We start from the raw sequence: 18,644 nt of genomic DNA, 5'->3' as shown, positions 1-18,644 counted from the left end.
ACTGCTAATTAAAATAAAGGCTAAATGTGGTTTTAAGAGTGAGGCTGTTGGTTCTGAAGGGTGTGGATGTTGTTTTTGGTTCCAGGTTTAACCTGCTTTCTCACACTCAAGAGACCATGTACAAAGACGGCATAAACTCTCTGAAGACCCAGGTGTTGAGCATCCAGAAGCTTGACCTTTTCACTATGATCACTGTGGATGTGGGAAAGCAATGAAGGATCTGTGGCACCGGGACCGGGCTGAAATTCACACCGTGCCTCTGACACTTGAAGCTTTAAGTTCTGGTTCTGCTCCAGAACTACTGGACTGTTTCCGTGATTCTTTTTTTTTTTCTAAAGTTTTTTTGGTTTTTGGGTTTTTGCACAAACAGACTCATGGTTTGTGAAGTTTTTTTCGGGGCCTTAAGGACTCATTTCTGATTGGTCAGCTGGAACCAATCAGCTCCCACCATCTGTGCGTCAGACGCTGCTGCTGGGATATTTCCTAAACAAGACTTTTGTTTTGAAAATCAGACAATCAGAGCGGCCCTCAGGGTCATGTGGTCTGGGCTTTACTGCTGGAGGATTAGGGGTTATTGAGTGTGTGTTTGACTTTTTTTAAAAATCAGGTTTTCAATCAGTGATCAATGTTTTTCTTTTTACAGCCAAAGTTTAATCCAAAATGAAACAAGAGTCTGTTCCTTAATAGATTCTATTACTAATTAATCAGCACTGATTGATTATCTGCTTGTTTTGATTCCAACAAAACAGAAAAAAAGAAAAATGATGGATTATCGGTGATGGTTGGTTTCTCTGTTGACTGATTAGCTGTACTTCATTTTGATTGATTGTATCTCTAAGTGTCCTTATTGGTACCAAAGACTTTACTGATCCTGTGGATGAGGTCAACTGACTGCTGGACGAGTTCGTCTGATTATTGATGACACACATTGATCCAGTGTGTGTCATCTGTCCTGCATGTTCATTTGTGACTGCAGACGAGTCTCCTCCTCACTCTGTGAACTAATCACCTGTAAATGTGCCTTAATGGTGGGACTGGTGGAGAAGCCAGTGTGTGAATGTGTGTTTGTTTTTTTCCCCATTTAAATATGCTATGTGTATGTTCTTCTTTGTGTCTTGTTTCACTTGGTGTTTGTGGTGTTGTCTCTGTGGGTCATGCTGTGCTGTACATAATCATTTCCAGGGTGGAGGTCAGCCCGACCCACAGAGACGAAACGTGAATGGGAACACAGCAGGCTGGAAGAGGAAAAAAAAAAGAAAAAAAAAAGTGTAATGATCCTTTTGAAAGCACTAAATTCAGATTCCTAAAACCAGTTAAATTAATAAATACCTGAAATCAGATTTCTGTCCTGCTGCAGTGATGTTGGCTATAATATGTTTCTGTATGTGGACATTAAAGATGATGTGTTGGGCTTTTCATTGTTTCCTCTATTTGCATTCCTTTCCTGTAATGCAAACAGCATTTCACAATTTAAAAAACAATAAAATAAAAAAATAAGTAAATAAAGAATTATTTGGTTTCCCTGCACCAGTAAAATGCTTTGATGCTTTTTAGAATATTTTAAAAGCTTTTGCTACTGAAAAACAGGTTTTTATTCAAATATTATTCACAGAAGCCCCGCCCAGCTGCTCTGTCTGGCTCAGAAAGCTTATTTAACATTTTAATCTGTTTTGCCTGAAAAAGAAAGATACTAGTCCTGTCCTCACCCCCAACTTGTTGCTGCAGATGGCTACCACTGCCAGTGCCTGGTTCTGCAGGAGGTTTTTGACATTGGGGTTTTCGTAAGCTGTAAGCCATAATCATCAACATTATAAAAAAAAAAAATAAAGGCTTGAAATGTCTTTCTTCACATGTAAAGTCAAACTAATATCATATATTAGTTTGACTTTTTAAGTTGAATTAATGAAATAAATTAACTTTTGCAAATCTTCAAAATTTAAGTTTCACCTGTAGGAAATTCTATCCAAATTAAATAAAAGCTGTGCCTCCGAAGCATAACAGAAAAGGAACTTTGCTTCGATTAAAAAAAAATTTACGCACGTAAACGAGGGAAAGTGATACAGTCCTAAAAGCAAATATTTAAAATCACAGCTTAAAACTGACCACTGCATGTACAAAATCATTAGAAACAAAGTCACACGGCAACTTATCAAATTTCTTCCTCGAGATCAGAACAAAACAAAAATAAATATTAAATTGCTGTGGAAAAGTATTAATCAGAGAGCACCTGAAAAATAAATCCATACAACTTCAAGTAAACTGGACCATATAAAATGACAGTCTTGTTTTAACGACTATTTTATTAATGTTTGTTATTAATATTTTATTAAAAAAGTGTACAGAATTACAATCCACTTTAATTTAATTGGTAAAACTACTTTAGCTCCCAATTACAAAGATGATGATAAAGTATGTAAAAATATCTAAACTATAGCCAAACCCATGAGCAGAATGCACCTGGGGGTAGGGCTGGGCTATATCATACCATTCACGGTAATACCGGTGTAATGTTGGGCAACGATAGGAAAATGAAATATCGCGATAGAATATGGATAAAACACGCATGCGCAGTGTCTTTGTTTACATATGCACATGGCGGCGACGCAGAATGTGAAGGACGAAAGCGGATCATTAAATGAAACGGACGAACCAGAACTGGTTTGTAAAAATGCTGCAACTTCAGTGGTGTGGAACTGGTTTAGCTTTCGTCCGTCAGATACACAAAAAAACCACTATTTTTGGTAGCCCATGCTAGCGGGCCGTCGTTATTACCGTGTTGTTTGGAAAATACGGCACACTTAAAATCAATCCTTTGATTTTTCTGAAAATCGACAGTGCCCCTTCTAATCCCGTGTGCTTTATGTATGAATTCTGGTTGTGTTTACTGACCTCGAAACGATTTTATGTGGTACACGGCGCTCGAAAATCTGTCAAACGTTTCAGTACGACTTTGCTAAGCTAAGAAGCCGCACCGCTTGATGGACTGTCGGAGCATTACGGCTATCGTAGGCAGGAGCCTCGCGGAGTGATACGTACCCTGCTTCAACATAATGGCCCTTTCTCAATTCTAAGTACGCAAGTACGTACTCGCGTTCTCGGCGAGACCGGACTTGCCGAGAACGCGAGCACGGACTCGCGATTTGTACAATTGGAACACCAGCGTACTTGATAATGTCACAGGTAGTTTTTACTGTCGTCCCCTCTTAATTTAACTGTGAGTAATAGGTTATGAAGCTTAACTTTAATCACAGCCAAACCGATTTACTCAGGAACAAATAAAACACTGAAATAAACCAAACATTAACATTTAGAAGTGATCTAAGTTACTTATATATCATGTTTAACCTCAGTAGCGAAATCTCTATTAATAAAAATAGTGTACATGTATGTCTTACTAAAAACAAGCAGGTGAGATGTTAGAACGCTTTTATTTTTATTTTAGTGGACACTCAATACAATAGACAGCTGCTGGGGTTTGGGGTTTGGGGTTTGTTTAACCTGAGTAGCGAAAAGACCGCAGGGGGTTGAAAACGATGTGCCGGGAGTCCGCTGTTCTCGCCGGCTTTAGTGATCCTCGACCTCGCTGTCTGCTATGGAGCTGGCGGGTCACAGACGTCTCCAAAACGTCCGGAGCACGTTTGAAATGTATGATATCTTGATAAATCGAGCAGATATTTGAAGCTTACACAGCTACATTCTCATTTGAAAATAACTTAAAAGTTTATTTTGTGACCCAGAAAGAGTAATATTTAAAAGTTTTTAGCCCTGCTTGTCCGCCATTGCCGCATTTGAGTTTTGGACGAAATGCATTCTGGGATATTTAGCTGTACCAAGTCCACACAAGTCACCACCGATGCATGCTCGATAAAACGGGCGGAGCGAGAACACATCCGGGACTTTTTCGCGTTCTCTGCTTGATGCGTACTTTGAATTGGAACAGTACTTGGCCTCCGACTGATGACGTATCACGAGTACACGAGAACGCAAGTACGCATATTGAGACAGGGCCAATGTTACCGTATTGTGTGTGTGTATACTCTCATTTTAAGTTTTGTGGATATTATACATGGTTATGCTGAGGATATGTCGGCCAGTTTCCACTGGAAATGCCTTTTGGTTAAACTGTGAGCAAGGAATTTGCATTTGCACTGTTAAATTGTTATATAACTTTAATGCACATAAAAAACAGCTGCTTGTTTAAGTGAAAATACATTGATATTTTTGGGGGTTTTTTGCACTAATAAAGTTGTGGAGTTGTAAAATATTTTGTCTAGTGTCAATTATATCGTTATCGCAAATTTTCAAATGTATATCGTGATAAATATTTTTGGTCATATCTCCCTGCCCTACCTGGGGGCTTGATACTTTCCCCTAAAGGATTATAAGGACATTTTAACTACTTCTGTTAGTCACTTTATTAATTAGTCTCTTCAAAAATGATTGAAAAGGTTGTGTCTAAAAAGCTGATGGCCTAACTAACTGGAGAAAATCTACTACACCCCATGCAGTTTCCACAGAAACAGCATGCTGCTATTTCACTGAAGCCATTAAGACTGATGGGCGGTGGGTGTTTTTCTGGACCTGCATAAGACTGTTGTACTCAGTACTTCTCTTAAAGTTATCTAACTCCATCTGTCTATCAGTGTCAACAAACTGGATTCAGTCCCGACTCCTGCTTATCTTACTGCTTTCAGTGTTTCAGGAAAAAACTGAAAATATCATAACTGAGAGCCTGTACTATGGGAGTACCACAAGGCTCAATCTTAGGACCATTGCTTTTCACTATAAACAATTTAGTAAATATGATTTTTCATCTGAGTGATGGTGTTAAAACCTTGATGTATGCTGATGACCTAGTGCTATATTTACACGTTAAAGACCTTGAACAAATTGCTGACAAATTAATTCACGTTTTATTCTGAATAAACAGAAATCAGTGACTGTTCTTTCAGAATGAACACAACGTATTCTCCCAGGTATCTACACTGATGGAAAACAGTTTAAAAAAAAAAAAATGCTGTTCAGTTTAAATATTCAAAGGCTACCTTAGATTCCACTGTTATATTTTAGAAAACATTTCAAAAAGATGTGCAATATGCTGAAATACAGCACAGCTACTTTAATTCATTAGGAACTAACTGACAGTTGCTGCATCTAAGACATTTTGATAATCAAATATTGTATTGTTTATACATAATGCTGCTCTGACACCTTTGATGGAGAATGAAGTTCCACCAAGTCATGTAGTATAAAGAAGAGCTTTATGACTTGACCAAAGAGTTTCAGCCTGTCCCTTTCATCAGGGTAATCAAGAACAGTATTGCAGACAGCATTTTAAATACATTAAGTGTCTGAGTAGAGAAAAAAAATCTAATAGGAAACATTTAAAACAACCGATCGTATGACCTCAGTGTATTTCTACACCAACAGAGCACCAGCATGGATGGGCTCAGCATGTGGTCATGTGACATAAGACCAAATAAGGAGTGACTGATGTCACATCTAAGTGTGAGATTTGTCCAGCACTGCTCTGAGTAAATCAGTGGAGCTAATAGCTTCACTCTAATGGTAGGACTGTAATGTGCCTTTCCAGATGACACTGGGAGTGTCAGCAGGAAGTTTAAGGTGGTTTTCAAACAGGATTTACAACCAAACACTTTTATTATCAGCGTGTTGATCAGAGTGAGTTTACTGAATGTAGTCATAAGAGAAAGTTTGGAAGAGTTTGAGGTATTTTCAGACCTGGAGGTTTGATGATTGCTTAAGTCCAGTGGCGGTCCTAGCCTGTTTGGTGCCCTGGGAGAACACTCCCTCTGGCACAAATCATGAATACATAATGGGCTTGGATTTACAACATTATGAATGAAATGTGCTCTATTTGGAAGAAGCACCCCCCCCCTTTCGATGGGTTGTGTGTGAGACTTTAAATCATCAAACTGTAAAATATACATTTTAAATTGTTATTGATCCCTTTACCCCGAGTGCTAAAGTATATATTTATTTTCTTACTCTTCTTATATTTGTTGTTCGTTTACTTGCACTGCTGTAACTGGAGCCTCGTCGTCTCGTCTCTCTACATACTGGACTGTATGTAGCGGAGATGACAATAAAGTTTACTTTGACTTCAGCAGCATGCAAGCGCATCGAGGGCTCTCGCGCTCACTTTTGCGTATAAATTTCGAAAAAACATCGGTGCAAATTATAAGTCTGTATCATGATGTCTGGTGTTTTCGTGTTTGTTGTTTTGTTTTAATTTTGTTTTATTTTGCGAGTTGGTTATTAGATGCTGCTCCAGTCAGCCAGAGAATCCCCGCCGCCCGCCCTCTCCTCCCTGTGCTGCAAAGAAGCAGGCGCACCTGCATACGGAGGCGCCCTTCCCAGCAAATGGGCGATAGAAAACCGATTGATGCTTATGACATTCCCAATATGCGCTGGCTGGCGTTGGGGAAGCATGAGTACGAGCAAAAAATTATTTTTTTTTTTAATGTCCGTGATGCGCCCCCACCCACGATGCCGCCCGGGCAACCGCCCGTGTCGCCCGTATCAAAACCGCTACTGCTTAAGTCTCCATGAAACAAACTGAATTCGCAGCCCATTGTTCATTCAGTGGGCTAGTTTCAGTCATTATGCACAGTAGCGGTTTTTGATACGGGCGACACAGGCGGTTGCCCGGGGTGGCATCGTGGTGGGGGGCGGCATCACGGGTATCGGCACAAAAAACAAAACAAAAAAAAAAAAAACAAAAAAAAAAAATTACTCGTACTCATGCTGCCCCGACATCAGCCAGCGCATATCGGGAATGTCGTAGGCACCGATCGGGTTTCTATCGCCCATTTGCTGGGAGTAAGGGTGCCCTCCGTTTGCGAGGTGCGCCTGCTGCTTGCGGCACAGGGAGGAGAGGGCGGGGTGGCGGGGGATTCTCTGGCTGGCTGGAGCAGCATCTAATAACCAACTCGCAAAATAAAACAAAATTAAAACAAAACAACAAACACGAAAACACCAGACATCATGATACAGACTTATAATTTGCACCGATATTTTTTTCAAAATTCTATACGCGAAAAGTGAGCGCGAGAGCCCTCGGTGCGCCTGCTGCTGAAGTCAAAGTAAACTTTATTGTCATCTCCGCTACATACAGTCCAGTATATGGAGAGACGAGACTCCAGTTACAGCAGTGCAAGTAAACGAACAATAAATATTTAAGAGTAAAAAAATAAATATACACCTTAGGACTCGGGATAAAGGGATCAATAACAATTTAAAATGTATATTTTATATTTTGTTGATTTAAAGTCTCACACACAACCCGTTTTTAAAGTTTAAAAAAAAGAAAAGAAGAGGAGTGTAGCGACTTCCACAGTCGCTATAGAGGCCGGGGATGGAGCCTGCCTATTTGCCTGACGCGCTGTCAACTTTACGCAATAATGCGAGAGGTGGAATTGCTTGCTTGTTTATTAAAGTGCTTGAAAAGTTTACAGAGTGTTGCATCTTCAAAAATAAAAATACAATAACTGAGACTTACAATGGAGTATCATTGCAACTTGTTTACTGAACCTTCTTGTCAGTACATGTTCAGAACATCAGTGTCCATTTTTTACTGCCTCCTACAGGACACTCTTCTTCCACTTTCTTACAGCATAAATGTAACACAGAACCCATACTGCCTCTCCTGGCATTACCATTGTAACGACACACTCATTCGGTTTCCTTCAGATGAATAACAGGAACTTAGGATGTAGGTATCTATGAATAATAACTATTATGCATTCTCATATATTTATATAACCAACTAATTTCTTGCGATACCACATCTCCTCCCCCCTTAAGTCAACAACTACCTTGACTTACAAAATAACTGTTTAGGTAAAGAATGCTCAACAAGCAAACAACACGTAATTAAGGTAACCATACAACTGTATATATGTTTCAATGTTTCTTTTTTTTTTTTTCTCTTTACGATCTTTTTTTTGTTTGTTTTTTGTTTTTTAACTAACTAGGAAGATACGTCCTTCCTGTGAGATCAGAGCGCATTGTTGCTCTATTCCTGGAAGATCTCACTCTATCTAACAAAGTCCTTTAAAGTCTCTGGTGGACGTCTCTCTCTCTGGGAACGTCGCAACACTGGTGTCATTGAGGAGTCTCCGGGAGCTGGAGTCTCCGGAGCATAAGGCAACTCCGTTTCCAGAGGTTGTGGCGATGTGTCCAACTCTGATGGCAAGCAGCATTCAGGCACTGCTTCTTTGTCATACAATGGCTCCACCTCCCTGTCTGATGTACTGGGAACAGTGTCAGCCACTCTCGCTCTCACCTGATCCACGTGCCGCTTCACAGTTTGACCTGATCCAATGGTAACAATGTAAGACACTGGACCCGATGCTCTCACAATGACTGCAGGAATCCACTTCGGGCCATAGGAGTAGTTTCTGATGAAGACCTCATCTCCTGGTGTGAAACTTCTCAATCTTTTCTTGGTGTCATGATTTTCTTTCTGTTTCAATTGTTTGTGCTGCACTTTTGTTTTCACATCAGGCATGAGCAAGTCCAAAACTGATCTGAGTCTCCGTGACATCATCAACTCTGCTGGTGATAAACCAGTAGTGGCATGCGGTGTGATGCGATAACTGAACAGAAATTGGGACAGTCTGGTTTGCAAAGTATCACCTTTGACTTTCTTCATCCCCTCCTTAAAGGTCTGGACCGCCCTCTCAGCCAACCCATTTGAAGAAGGGTGGAAAGGTGCTGATCTCACATGGTCCATTCCATTCTGCTTCATGAATGACTCAAATTCAGCACTTGTGAAACATGTTCTGTTGTCTGAAACTAACATTTTAGGTAGTCCAAACACACTGAAACTCTGGCGCAGTTTCTCTATAGTTACTTGTGATGTAGAGGATTTCACAGGGTAAATGTCCATCCACTTGGAATGAGCATCCACAATGATTAGCAACATCTCCCCGAGGAAAGGCCCTGCGTAGTCCACATGGATTCTGGACCATGGTGACTCCGGCCACTCCCAAGGGTGTAATGGTGCAGTAGGTGGTGACTTATGGTGTTTCTGACACTCCTCACATGCCTGCACTTCTCTTTCAATGTTCTCATCCATCCCTGGCCACCATACATAAGACCTTGCCAAGCCTTTCATCTTCGACATGCCTGTATGAGTCTGGTGCAGGAGTTTCAATATTTTGTCTCTGCCTTTGGTGGGAATAATTACTCGGGCTCCCCAGAGCACGCAACCATCCCTCACGCTCAGTTCCAGCTTTCTCTGTCGATACGGCTTGAAACAGGCATCGGTCCGAGCTGGCCAGCCTTTTAAGGTGTACTCGTGGACTTGCGACAACAAGACATCCTTAGCTGTCCAACGTTTGATCTGTGTAGTGCTAACTAATGTGTCATCCAGTACATCCATCATCAAAACTTGCTCAGCCATCTCTTGCTCAGGTGCTGAGTCTGGTACCGGCAACCGGCTGAGCGCATCCGCGTTTTCCTGGCTTGTACCTGATGTTGTACTCATAAGCACTCAATGTCACGGCCCATCTTTGTACTCTTGGTGAGCCCATCTGAGGTATAGGCTTCTTTTCATTGAACAGTGAGATCAGGGGTTTATGATCTGTGTAAATCGTGAAAACTCGGCCATACAAGTATTTGTGAAATTTCTTGATGCCAAACATCACAGCTAAACCTTCTTTGTCAAGCTGAGAATACTTTTTCTCAGCAGGAGAGAGTGTGCGTGACATGAACCCCAAAGGTCTCTCGCTTCCATCCTCCATCTTATGTGACAATACGGCGCCTACGCCGTATGGGGATGCATCACATGAGAGAACCAACTCTTGGTCAGCAGAATAATGAACTAACACCTCTGCTGAGTTCAACAGGTTCTTGGATTTCTGGAATGCTTCCTCTTGTCTCTTTTGCCATGTCCACCGTCTTGATGCATTCTCAATCATCCAGGAAAGTAAATCTCCAAAAGTTGAATCTGTTCATCTGGACGTAGCGTTTTGTGGGAGAAACGTTTCGTCACTCATCCAGGTGACTTCTTCAGTCTCAGCTGACTGCAGTTTTCCCCAATCTTATAAACAGTACATTTGCATAATGACTGAAACCAGCCCACTGAAGGAACAATGGGCTGTGAGGTCAGTTCCTTAATCATAATTATGCAAATTCCCATGACCATTGATCAACAATCACTGACCAAAACCCACTGATCAAAGAACACTGATCAATGGCCATGAGTACCATTCACCGTACCTCGTGTCTCAAAAGTTCATGTAAGGGTGCCAACAGGGTTGCCAGGTTTGGAAGGAATTTGTTATAGTAATTTAGCAAACCTAAGTATGCTTTCAGTTCAGTGACATTTGTGGGGGTAGGTGCGTCCATGATTGCTTTAACTTTCTTTTCCACTGGGTGGAGCCCCTGGGCGTCCACTATGTGCCCCAAGTACTCCACTTTCTCTTGCATGAAGGCACACTTGCACCTCTTTAACCTCAACCCAGCTTCCTCCAACTGGGTCAACACCTCATCCAGGTTCTGTAGATGGCTTGCCTCATCCACTCCAGTCACTAAGATGTCATCTAAATACACCGCTACCTAAGGTATCCCCTTCAAAAGACTTTCCATGGTCCTCTGGAATATTGCTGGAGCAGAGGCCACTCCAAAAGGCAATCTGTTATACGCGAACAGCCCCCTGGATGTGTTTACTGTCACATACTTTTTCGATTGGTCATCCAAGAGGATTTGCTGGTAAGCATGGCTCATGTCTAATTTTGAGAACCGCTTACCCCCGGATAGTGTGGCAAACAGGTCCTCCATTCTGGGTATTGGATACTGCTCCAGTGAAGCCACTGTATTTACAGTAAGCTTGTAATCCCCACACAATCTTATTGTCCCTGTGGGCTTCAGAAGTGGCACTACTGGCGCCGCCCATTCAGCATATTTCACTGGCGAGATGATGCCTTCTTTCAACAGTCGGTCTATTTCCTCGTCGACTTTTGCTCGCATAGCAAAGGGGACAGAACGTGGACGGAAGAAGCGTGGGGTGGCATCACTTTTCACATGAATAGCAGCTTTCATACCTTTCAGGGTGCCCAACTCCTCTTTGAATACATCCTCATGTTTACTTAACACTTGCTGAAGTGTTTTTTCTGTTGTTTTGACTTGGTGCAGCCTTCTGTTATGACTGTTTTTCACTTCACTCCAGTCCAATTTAATTTCCTCGAGCCAAGCTCGACCTAGCAAGCTGGGGCCATCGCCTTCGACCACCACCAGGGGCAGATATTTTTTCTGCTGCTTGTATTTGACGCCGACTCGTGTTGCACCAATCACCTTAACAGGATCCCCTGTATAAGTTTCCAGCTTAATTTTGATGGGCTGCAGGCTGGGGGGCTTGGTGTCTTTCCCTGTTTCTCTGAATGTTGCTTCGTTCATGACTGTTAGGCAACATCCAGTGTCTATTTCAAAGTTCACCTTTTTCCCATTAATTTGCATATCCACAGTGTAGGGGTCTACTTTTCTCAAGTGTACCACACTGCCACGCCCTAACTTGAACAGTTTTCTTTTGTGCCCTGAACTGCACTTGACACAGTTCAAAGTGAAAGAGTCATCTTCAGAGCTATCAGTTTTGCTGTTATCTGCTTTCTCGCCCACATTGTGAGTACTGTAGTGTGAACTCTGCTTTTTGTCTTTCTTTACATATGTCGATCCATACTTTTTCTGGTTCAGTTTAGTCTTGCTTCTACAAGCTCTGGCTATGTGTCCCACTTTACCACAAGCATGACATTTTTCTTGTTTGTACTTACAGTCTGCTGCTGTGTGCTTGGTTCCTTTGCAACGATAACACTCTTTGCTTTCTCCTTTAAAGGTACGACTCTCCTGTTGTCCTCTGGTGAGACAAACATTTTGCTGACGTCCCTGAGGTCTGCAGATCCTGTGCATTTTTATTTGCAGTCTCCATGGCTGCTGCAATTGACAGAGCCTTGTCAAAAGTGAGATCTATTTCCAAAGGGAGTGTTCGCCCAGGGCGCCAAACAGGCTAGGACCGCCACTGACTGCCCGTGTCGCCCGTATCTAAAACCGCTACTGCTGTCCAGGATGTGTACATCCTCATCATTGAAAGAGTGTCCACTGGCCTGTAGGTGTAAATAGACTGCAGAGTCCTGGCCTGACGAGGTAGCTCTTCTGTGTTGTGCCATCCGCTTCGCTAGAGGTCGTTTGGTTTTCCCGATGTATAAATCCTGGCACTCCTCCTGGCACTTAACAACGTACACTATGTTACTCTGTTTGTGTCGGGGGACCCGATCCTTGGGGTGGACCAATTTTTGGCGCAGCGTGTTTTGGGGTTTAAAAGCCACAGAGACCCGGTGTTTAGAACTGGGGTGGACCAGTTTTTTTTCTAAACACCGAGACTGAAGAAGTCACTTGGATGAGTCACGAAACGTTTCTCCCACAAAAATGCTACGTCCAGATCAACTGACTTCAACTTTGCAGCCGCTCCGCTCCGACAAAAACCCCGCACAGATGCGCTTTCAGCCCGACACTTCTCCCTGCAGCCCGGACACTCACCGGCTCCTCACGTCCGAACTCTACGGAACTTTTCCTGGACTTCTGCTTCTGTTTGTAGCTTTTTTTTCTCCCTTCGACGAACAGCACACGGAGAAAAGTGGACACAACTTTCCGCACATTCCTCCACAGCGACGCACGACCGTGACGTCAGCACATCGCTCACACAGCGCGAGGAGGTGTGGAAATCAGCTCCCGTATTATTTATTAATTTTATTCACTTTATTTTGATTATTGTATCTGATTCATCCAGTTGATTTAAATTTTTTGATATAAAATGTCAGTTACCTACAAAGATGACGTTTCCCTCACACGGAACAATAAAGACAGGTTTTTGTTTTTTAATTCAAAACAAAAAGTTATACTTATATTGTTATGGAACTCTTGTGCTTGCTGCGCCAAATAGCCAGTTCCTGTAAACAAAACAAACAAACAAAAAAGTAGAGGAAGCAGATTGACATTTATCATGGAGAAAACATTTTTATAATTAAAAATATCACAGAACACAAATAAATATATGACTTGAGCCATAACTGACCTCACCTGGTCACTTGAAGGTTAAGTAGGCAACTTTTCAAAAGCAAGCACTGACAGTTTGCAGCTTGAAAATATAACTTTCCTTGCCTTTTTGAAACAAAAACGACTTCCAGTGAACAATAACACTTTTCTACCATCAAACATTGGTTTAATACTGACAGTGTTTCTGTCATAATACAGAAATATTTGGACAAAAATGCAGGTTTTCTCATTTTATTTTGAATTTTTATATTTTGAACTTCTGAAAATGGGAGACTATAGAAATGTCTGTCTCCTAAACAGCTAATGCAATGCTCTTGTTAAATTCTTTGAATTAAAGCTGAAAGTCTGTGCCTCAATCACATCTTGTTTTTTGTTTTGTTTTTTTATTTTAAATCCACTGTGGTGTGGACACAGACAAAAATCACAAAAAAATTCTACATACATTAATACATATTGTAAAACCTCCATATGTATACACACCTATCATTCAACTAGATTATCCCATTAATGATGAAAGTATGTGAATCAGTATGATAAAGGGTTACATGCTCACACCACTGACTTCTCAGAACCATTTTTTTTGTTTCAGACAATCAGATTTGATTCCTTATTGAATGATTTTAAACACAAAATTAACACCTGAGTATATCAAAACATTGCTTTTGCGACTCTGTTAGCAAAGGGAAAGGCTTATAGTGAATTTTATAGGAGGCCGGATACTAAGGAATGAGAAAAGAATTTGTATCAATTGGCTAGGCAGAGATATCAAACTGGAAAGGATGCGCAACAGGTTAGGGTGATTAAGGACAGAGATGGAAGTGTACTAACACCCGAAAGGAGTACTTTGAGGAGCTGATGAATGAAGAAAATGAGAGAGCGAGTGGAGGATGAATGGAGGAAAGAGTGAATCAGGAAGAGCTGATGATTCGTAAGGAGGAAATGAGGGCAGCTATGATGAGGATGAAGAGTGGAAAGGCAGCTGGTCCAGATGACATACCTGTGGAGGAGATGTCTAGGAGAGAGGGCAGCGGACCTTTTGATCAGATTGTTTAACACAGTCTTAGAGATGATCTATAGTGAGAGTAGGGAACAGCTGGGAGAGGGGGGAAAGGCGTGCTCTGGAGAGGATGACTGAGAAATGGAATAGAAGTGCGCTGGTACCAAATTTCAAGAACAAGGATCCCAGAGTTTAACAAGAGCAGTGAGCAGTATGGCTGGTGTTTGATTTGAGAGTGTTCATTGAGAAGTATAGAGAAGGCCAGGGTAATGGTTAGGTGTGCAGACAGCAAAGGCAAGTGTAAGGTAAATGAAAAGAAAACATTTACTGAGTTTGGAAAAGTCTGAGAACAAATCCAGGAATGTAAAAACGAGCTGGGCATTGAGAGGAAGTATTTTACTGTTATTTTATCATTGCATCAGAATCATACAACAAGCATTTATTGAAGCGAGTGATATTACATTAAGGTTTGTATTACAGTGATTGTTATAACTAGTATAACTATAATCTTCTATTCACAGGTGTTGGTATAATCATATAATCTTTCATTGCAGGTGTAACCATGATCATCTTTATACATATTGCCGCTTGGTGCTATTATGGAGTTGTGCTCACGTCAGTAAGTGTAGAGGCTAAGCCTACGCTTGAAGCCACTGAGGTGGTCGTTAACGGGGGTGACGCGATGTCACTGGTATGTATGAATTAACAGTCCAAGGAATCCAGCTGTACTTATCTTGTCCTTTTTGTTCTTTATTTCAATACCATCTTGACATAACAGCGCAACGGTCACAAACTGTTTGCCTTCTCACAATTAACGACACACCTGAAGCTGATTATGTGCGTCTACCTTAAATACCTTTACATGAACAAAAGAGAAAAAGGTGACCTCTAGCGGCCACATAAGGTATTAACCCAAAATGGCTCCTACACCCCGGCCCCTAATTCCAATGGCTATCAGACATGGCAATTCTAATCACAAAGAAAATAAGGACTAATACAGTCTACTTTAGACATATACATTCACATAAATAAACATAAGTAATAGAGCACTTAAACACTTTTAGATTACAGTCTCATGTAACAAGCAAAGTTTAGTTACAGGTCTTTCTAGAATATTAGTCTTTGTTTTTAAATGTACAGATCGTACAAGTCCATTGTTGTCATGAATGGTTTCCTGAACTCTTCCAAGTAGCAAGGAACCACGTGGTGCAGAGGAATCCATTATAATGACTATATCTCCAGGTTTTAGATTCTTCTTCTTTTGGTTCCATTTTTGTCTCTCCTGTAACAAAGGCAGGTATTCGAGTATCCATCGTTTCCAAAAAAAAGATCTGAGATGTACTGAGCCTGTTCCCATCTTCTCTTCAGATACATATCCAGAGCTCTTTCCACCGGAGGTTTGTCTCTGTCAAGATTTAATTCTTTCAAGTCTTTAGCCCTTTGCTCCTCTGAGATACTTTGCAACAGGGTGCGATTGTTATTAACCCACTTGGTCGGTGTAAATTCTCCCCTCTGACAAAGTGATGAAAGATCTTTGACCAAATCAACAGCATCTGAGGTGGAGGCCACACTCTTTAAACAGTCGTCCACATAGAAGTTCTCTTTTATTGTTTCACATACCTTGTCTAGGAATTCAGTTTGATTGTCCTCAGCAGTTTTTCTCAAAGCGAAACTGGCACAGCTCGGGGAAGATACTGCACCGAACAGATGAACAGTCATTCAAAACTCAATTATGTCCTTGCTCAGATCTCTATCTGGCCACCACAAAAAACGCAGAAAGTCTCTGTCCTCTTTGGCAACTTTAACTTGATAAAACATTGCCTTTATGTCACCCATAAATGCGACTGGATCCTGTCGAAATCTAAGCAAAACCCCAAGCAATGTACTTGTGAGATTAGGACCCTGTAAGAGCTGCTTGTTTAATGATGTCCCCTGGAATGATGCCCCACAGTCAAATACAAGTCTTATAGATCGTTTTCTGGGATGATAATCTGCGTGATGAGGAATGTACCACTTCTTACCATTTTCGCAAGACAACTGCTGTGAAGGTATTTGCTCTGCATATCCATTACTTAGCATCTCGTCCATAAAGTTTTTATATCCTTTATGCAACTGTTCATTGTTGAGAAGTTTTCGTTTTAGACTTTGCAATCTTTAACTATGGAGAAATTGTTTGGCATCTTTATGTTATCCTTTTTAAAAGGTAACTTCAAACAGTAGTGTCCATCTTCCATTGTTGCAGACGTTTCCATGATCTTCATGAACTTAAGGTCCTCCCTTGACAAACCCTTTTCCTCTGTAACCTTTTCATTAAAGTCGTAGTTATATTGACTTTTCAATATTCCCTCCAGCTTACAGATATCCTATTTACAACTGTTGGTGGGTGCTCGCTGTCCAAGTTGCTTTTCCCATCTTCCATAGGCCCATTTATGACCCAACCCAATGCTGTTCTTATGGCATATGGGCCATTCCCCTGGCTATGAATGACCTCCCATGGTTCCAATAACTTGGGAGCGTTGCATCCAATCAACAGGTCCACATTAGCCATTATGTGGGGAATTTGAACCTTTGACAGATATGGCCACCTGACCAGATCTTCTTCCTTTACAAGGTTATCTGTGGTGACAGGCATCCTTTCCTGTGTTAGGATTTCTGGAAGTTCATAGAAGGCATTGCTGCCTAAACCAGAAACTTCAAGACCAGTAAGTGAGTGGGCAGAGACGACCTTTTCTTGACCCATCGTTTGTAACAGGAAGTGCGTTCTTTTGCCTACAAGATTTAGCTTTTGCATGAGGTGCTCTGAACAGAAGCTAGCTGAACTGCCAGGATCTAAAAAAAAGCATATGTCTGTATGACATGACTACCTTTAACAGACTTTATTTGAACTGGCAGAATGGAAAGCAAACCGCTGTCTCTTCCGGCCCCTGTATGGCCACAAGTTTTCACAGGAGTTACATTCTTTGAAGAGGAGGGCTCTCCACAAGATTCTGGACTTAAACCATTGTTATCAATATGGAGGACAGTGGGATGACCTTTACCAACGTCCTACATGTCAAACGCTTAGCACAGTCCTTGCTTACGTGCCCAGCACCTAAGCAACCAAAACACAGCCCTTTCTCCTTTAGAAAAAGCATTTTGTCTCTGTGCTTCTTCCGCTGAAACTGTTGACACTCCTCCAGTGTGTGTCGTTGAGTACAGCAGACACAAGATGGCTTTACTGTAAAGTCATGGTTTGTTGTGGTAATCAGCCTTTCCGTGCTGTAGGTTTTATTCGGGTTCATGGGTGTGACTGTAGCAGCAAAGCTGTTCCCTTGAGTTTGTTTGATTGGTTGTGATTTCGGTCTGTTGTCAGCCTTTGACACAGGGATTGTTGATGTTACATTCTGAATGTCCCCAAATAAAGGATCCGAAAGAATTTTCACCTGCTTTTCAATAAATGCAACCAAATCTTGAAACAGAGCTCCGTGCTTAGAAGTTTCCAATATATCATATGCAAAGGCTCTCCATTTCTCTCTCATTTTATATGGCAACTTGCACAAAATGATTTTCATGTTCACTGGCATGTCCAGTTCCTGCATATACTGCAATGTTTTCATGACATTACAACTCCCACGTAAGAAAAGAGAATATGCTTGCAATGATTTCACGTCTTCATTCTTAATTGCAGGCCAAGATAATGCCTTTTCAATGTAAGCAGTTGCAATTTTATATTCATTTCCGAAGTGTTCTTTGAGCAGTTGCTTTGCTTGTATATAGCCTTGTCCTGCAGCCATATGTTGACAACTGCGTACCAGCTCTCTCGGCTGTCCTGTTGTAAACTGCTCCAAATAATACAAGCAGTCCTTCATATTGGCCTTTTCTTCCACTCCTTGTTCAAACGCATTAATGAAAGACATGTACTGAAGAGGATCACCATCGAATACAGGTATTTTCCTGGATGGTAATGATGATGAATGCTGATGCTGAACAAGGGTTGCAGTTATTTCATTTTGTCTTTGTAAAATGGTACAAATGTCCTCCGACTGTCTTTCTCCCGCTGTAGGAATCGGCCTGGGCGGTGGAGGATCCACATTGTGAAATTGTGTTGTGATGACCGTTTGAGCTTGTGGCTCACTTTCCATTTCTGTTTCTGGCAGGATCATTGCAGATATGTTGCTTTCAGTCTGTACCATTTGCATTGCAGGTTTATCTTCATTGACTGGTGTACTGGGCTTGACTGTGGCTGAAGCAGCCGTTTTCCTGATTTCCCTTTCATAATATGAATTCATAGCATTGGACGATATGTTAGATATACTTTGAACTTCAGCAGCTTGGAGAACAGCTAACTTTGCAGAAGAGGCAGAAAGCAAAGCTTCAAGCTCAAGCTGTTCACGTTTCCTCCTTAGCTTTAGTTCTTGCTCCTCCAAAGCATGCTTCTCTTTTAGGACTGCCATACGAGCGAATAATGCTGCTTTTTCTGCTTTTGCTTTTATTTTGGCAGAAGAAGTTGTGCTCACTTTATCACTAGATGAGCTTTTAGTGACTGAAGATTTACCAACAACATTTGAAACACTGTCCTCTGGCTTAACACCAT

The 18,644-nt window shown here is 41.4% G+C and overlaps 1 protein-coding gene across 2 annotated transcripts in view; it reads left to right on the top strand.

The window, feature by feature from the left end:
• Window positions 1–12,105, top strand: part of LOC116332060 (beta-1,4-galactosyltransferase 1-like) — a 38,811-nt gene extending 26,706 nt beyond the window's left edge. The window contains exon 6 of one of the 2 annotated variants that reach the window (XM_039621443.1): window positions 11,858–12,105. In XM_039621443.1, coding sequence (XP_039477377.1) covers window positions 11,858–11,885 — 28 coding nt within the window. In that variant the 3' untranslated portion in view covers window positions 11,886–12,105. Of the gene's footprint in view, window positions 1–85; window positions 1,417–11,857 lie in introns of those variants that run through there. The other variant, XM_031754914.2, reaches the window with a different exon arrangement.
• Window positions 12,106–18,644: the final 6,539 nt, after the last annotated feature.

This window comes from Oreochromis aureus, linkage group 2 (genome assembly GCF_013358895.1).
Source record: "Oreochromis aureus strain Israel breed Guangdong linkage group 2, ZZ_aureus, whole genome shotgun sequence".
Classification (NCBI taxonomy): domain Eukaryota; kingdom Metazoa; phylum Chordata; class Actinopteri; order Cichliformes; family Cichlidae; genus Oreochromis; species Oreochromis aureus.
This window is presented reverse-complemented; position numbering and strand designations above follow the sequence as displayed.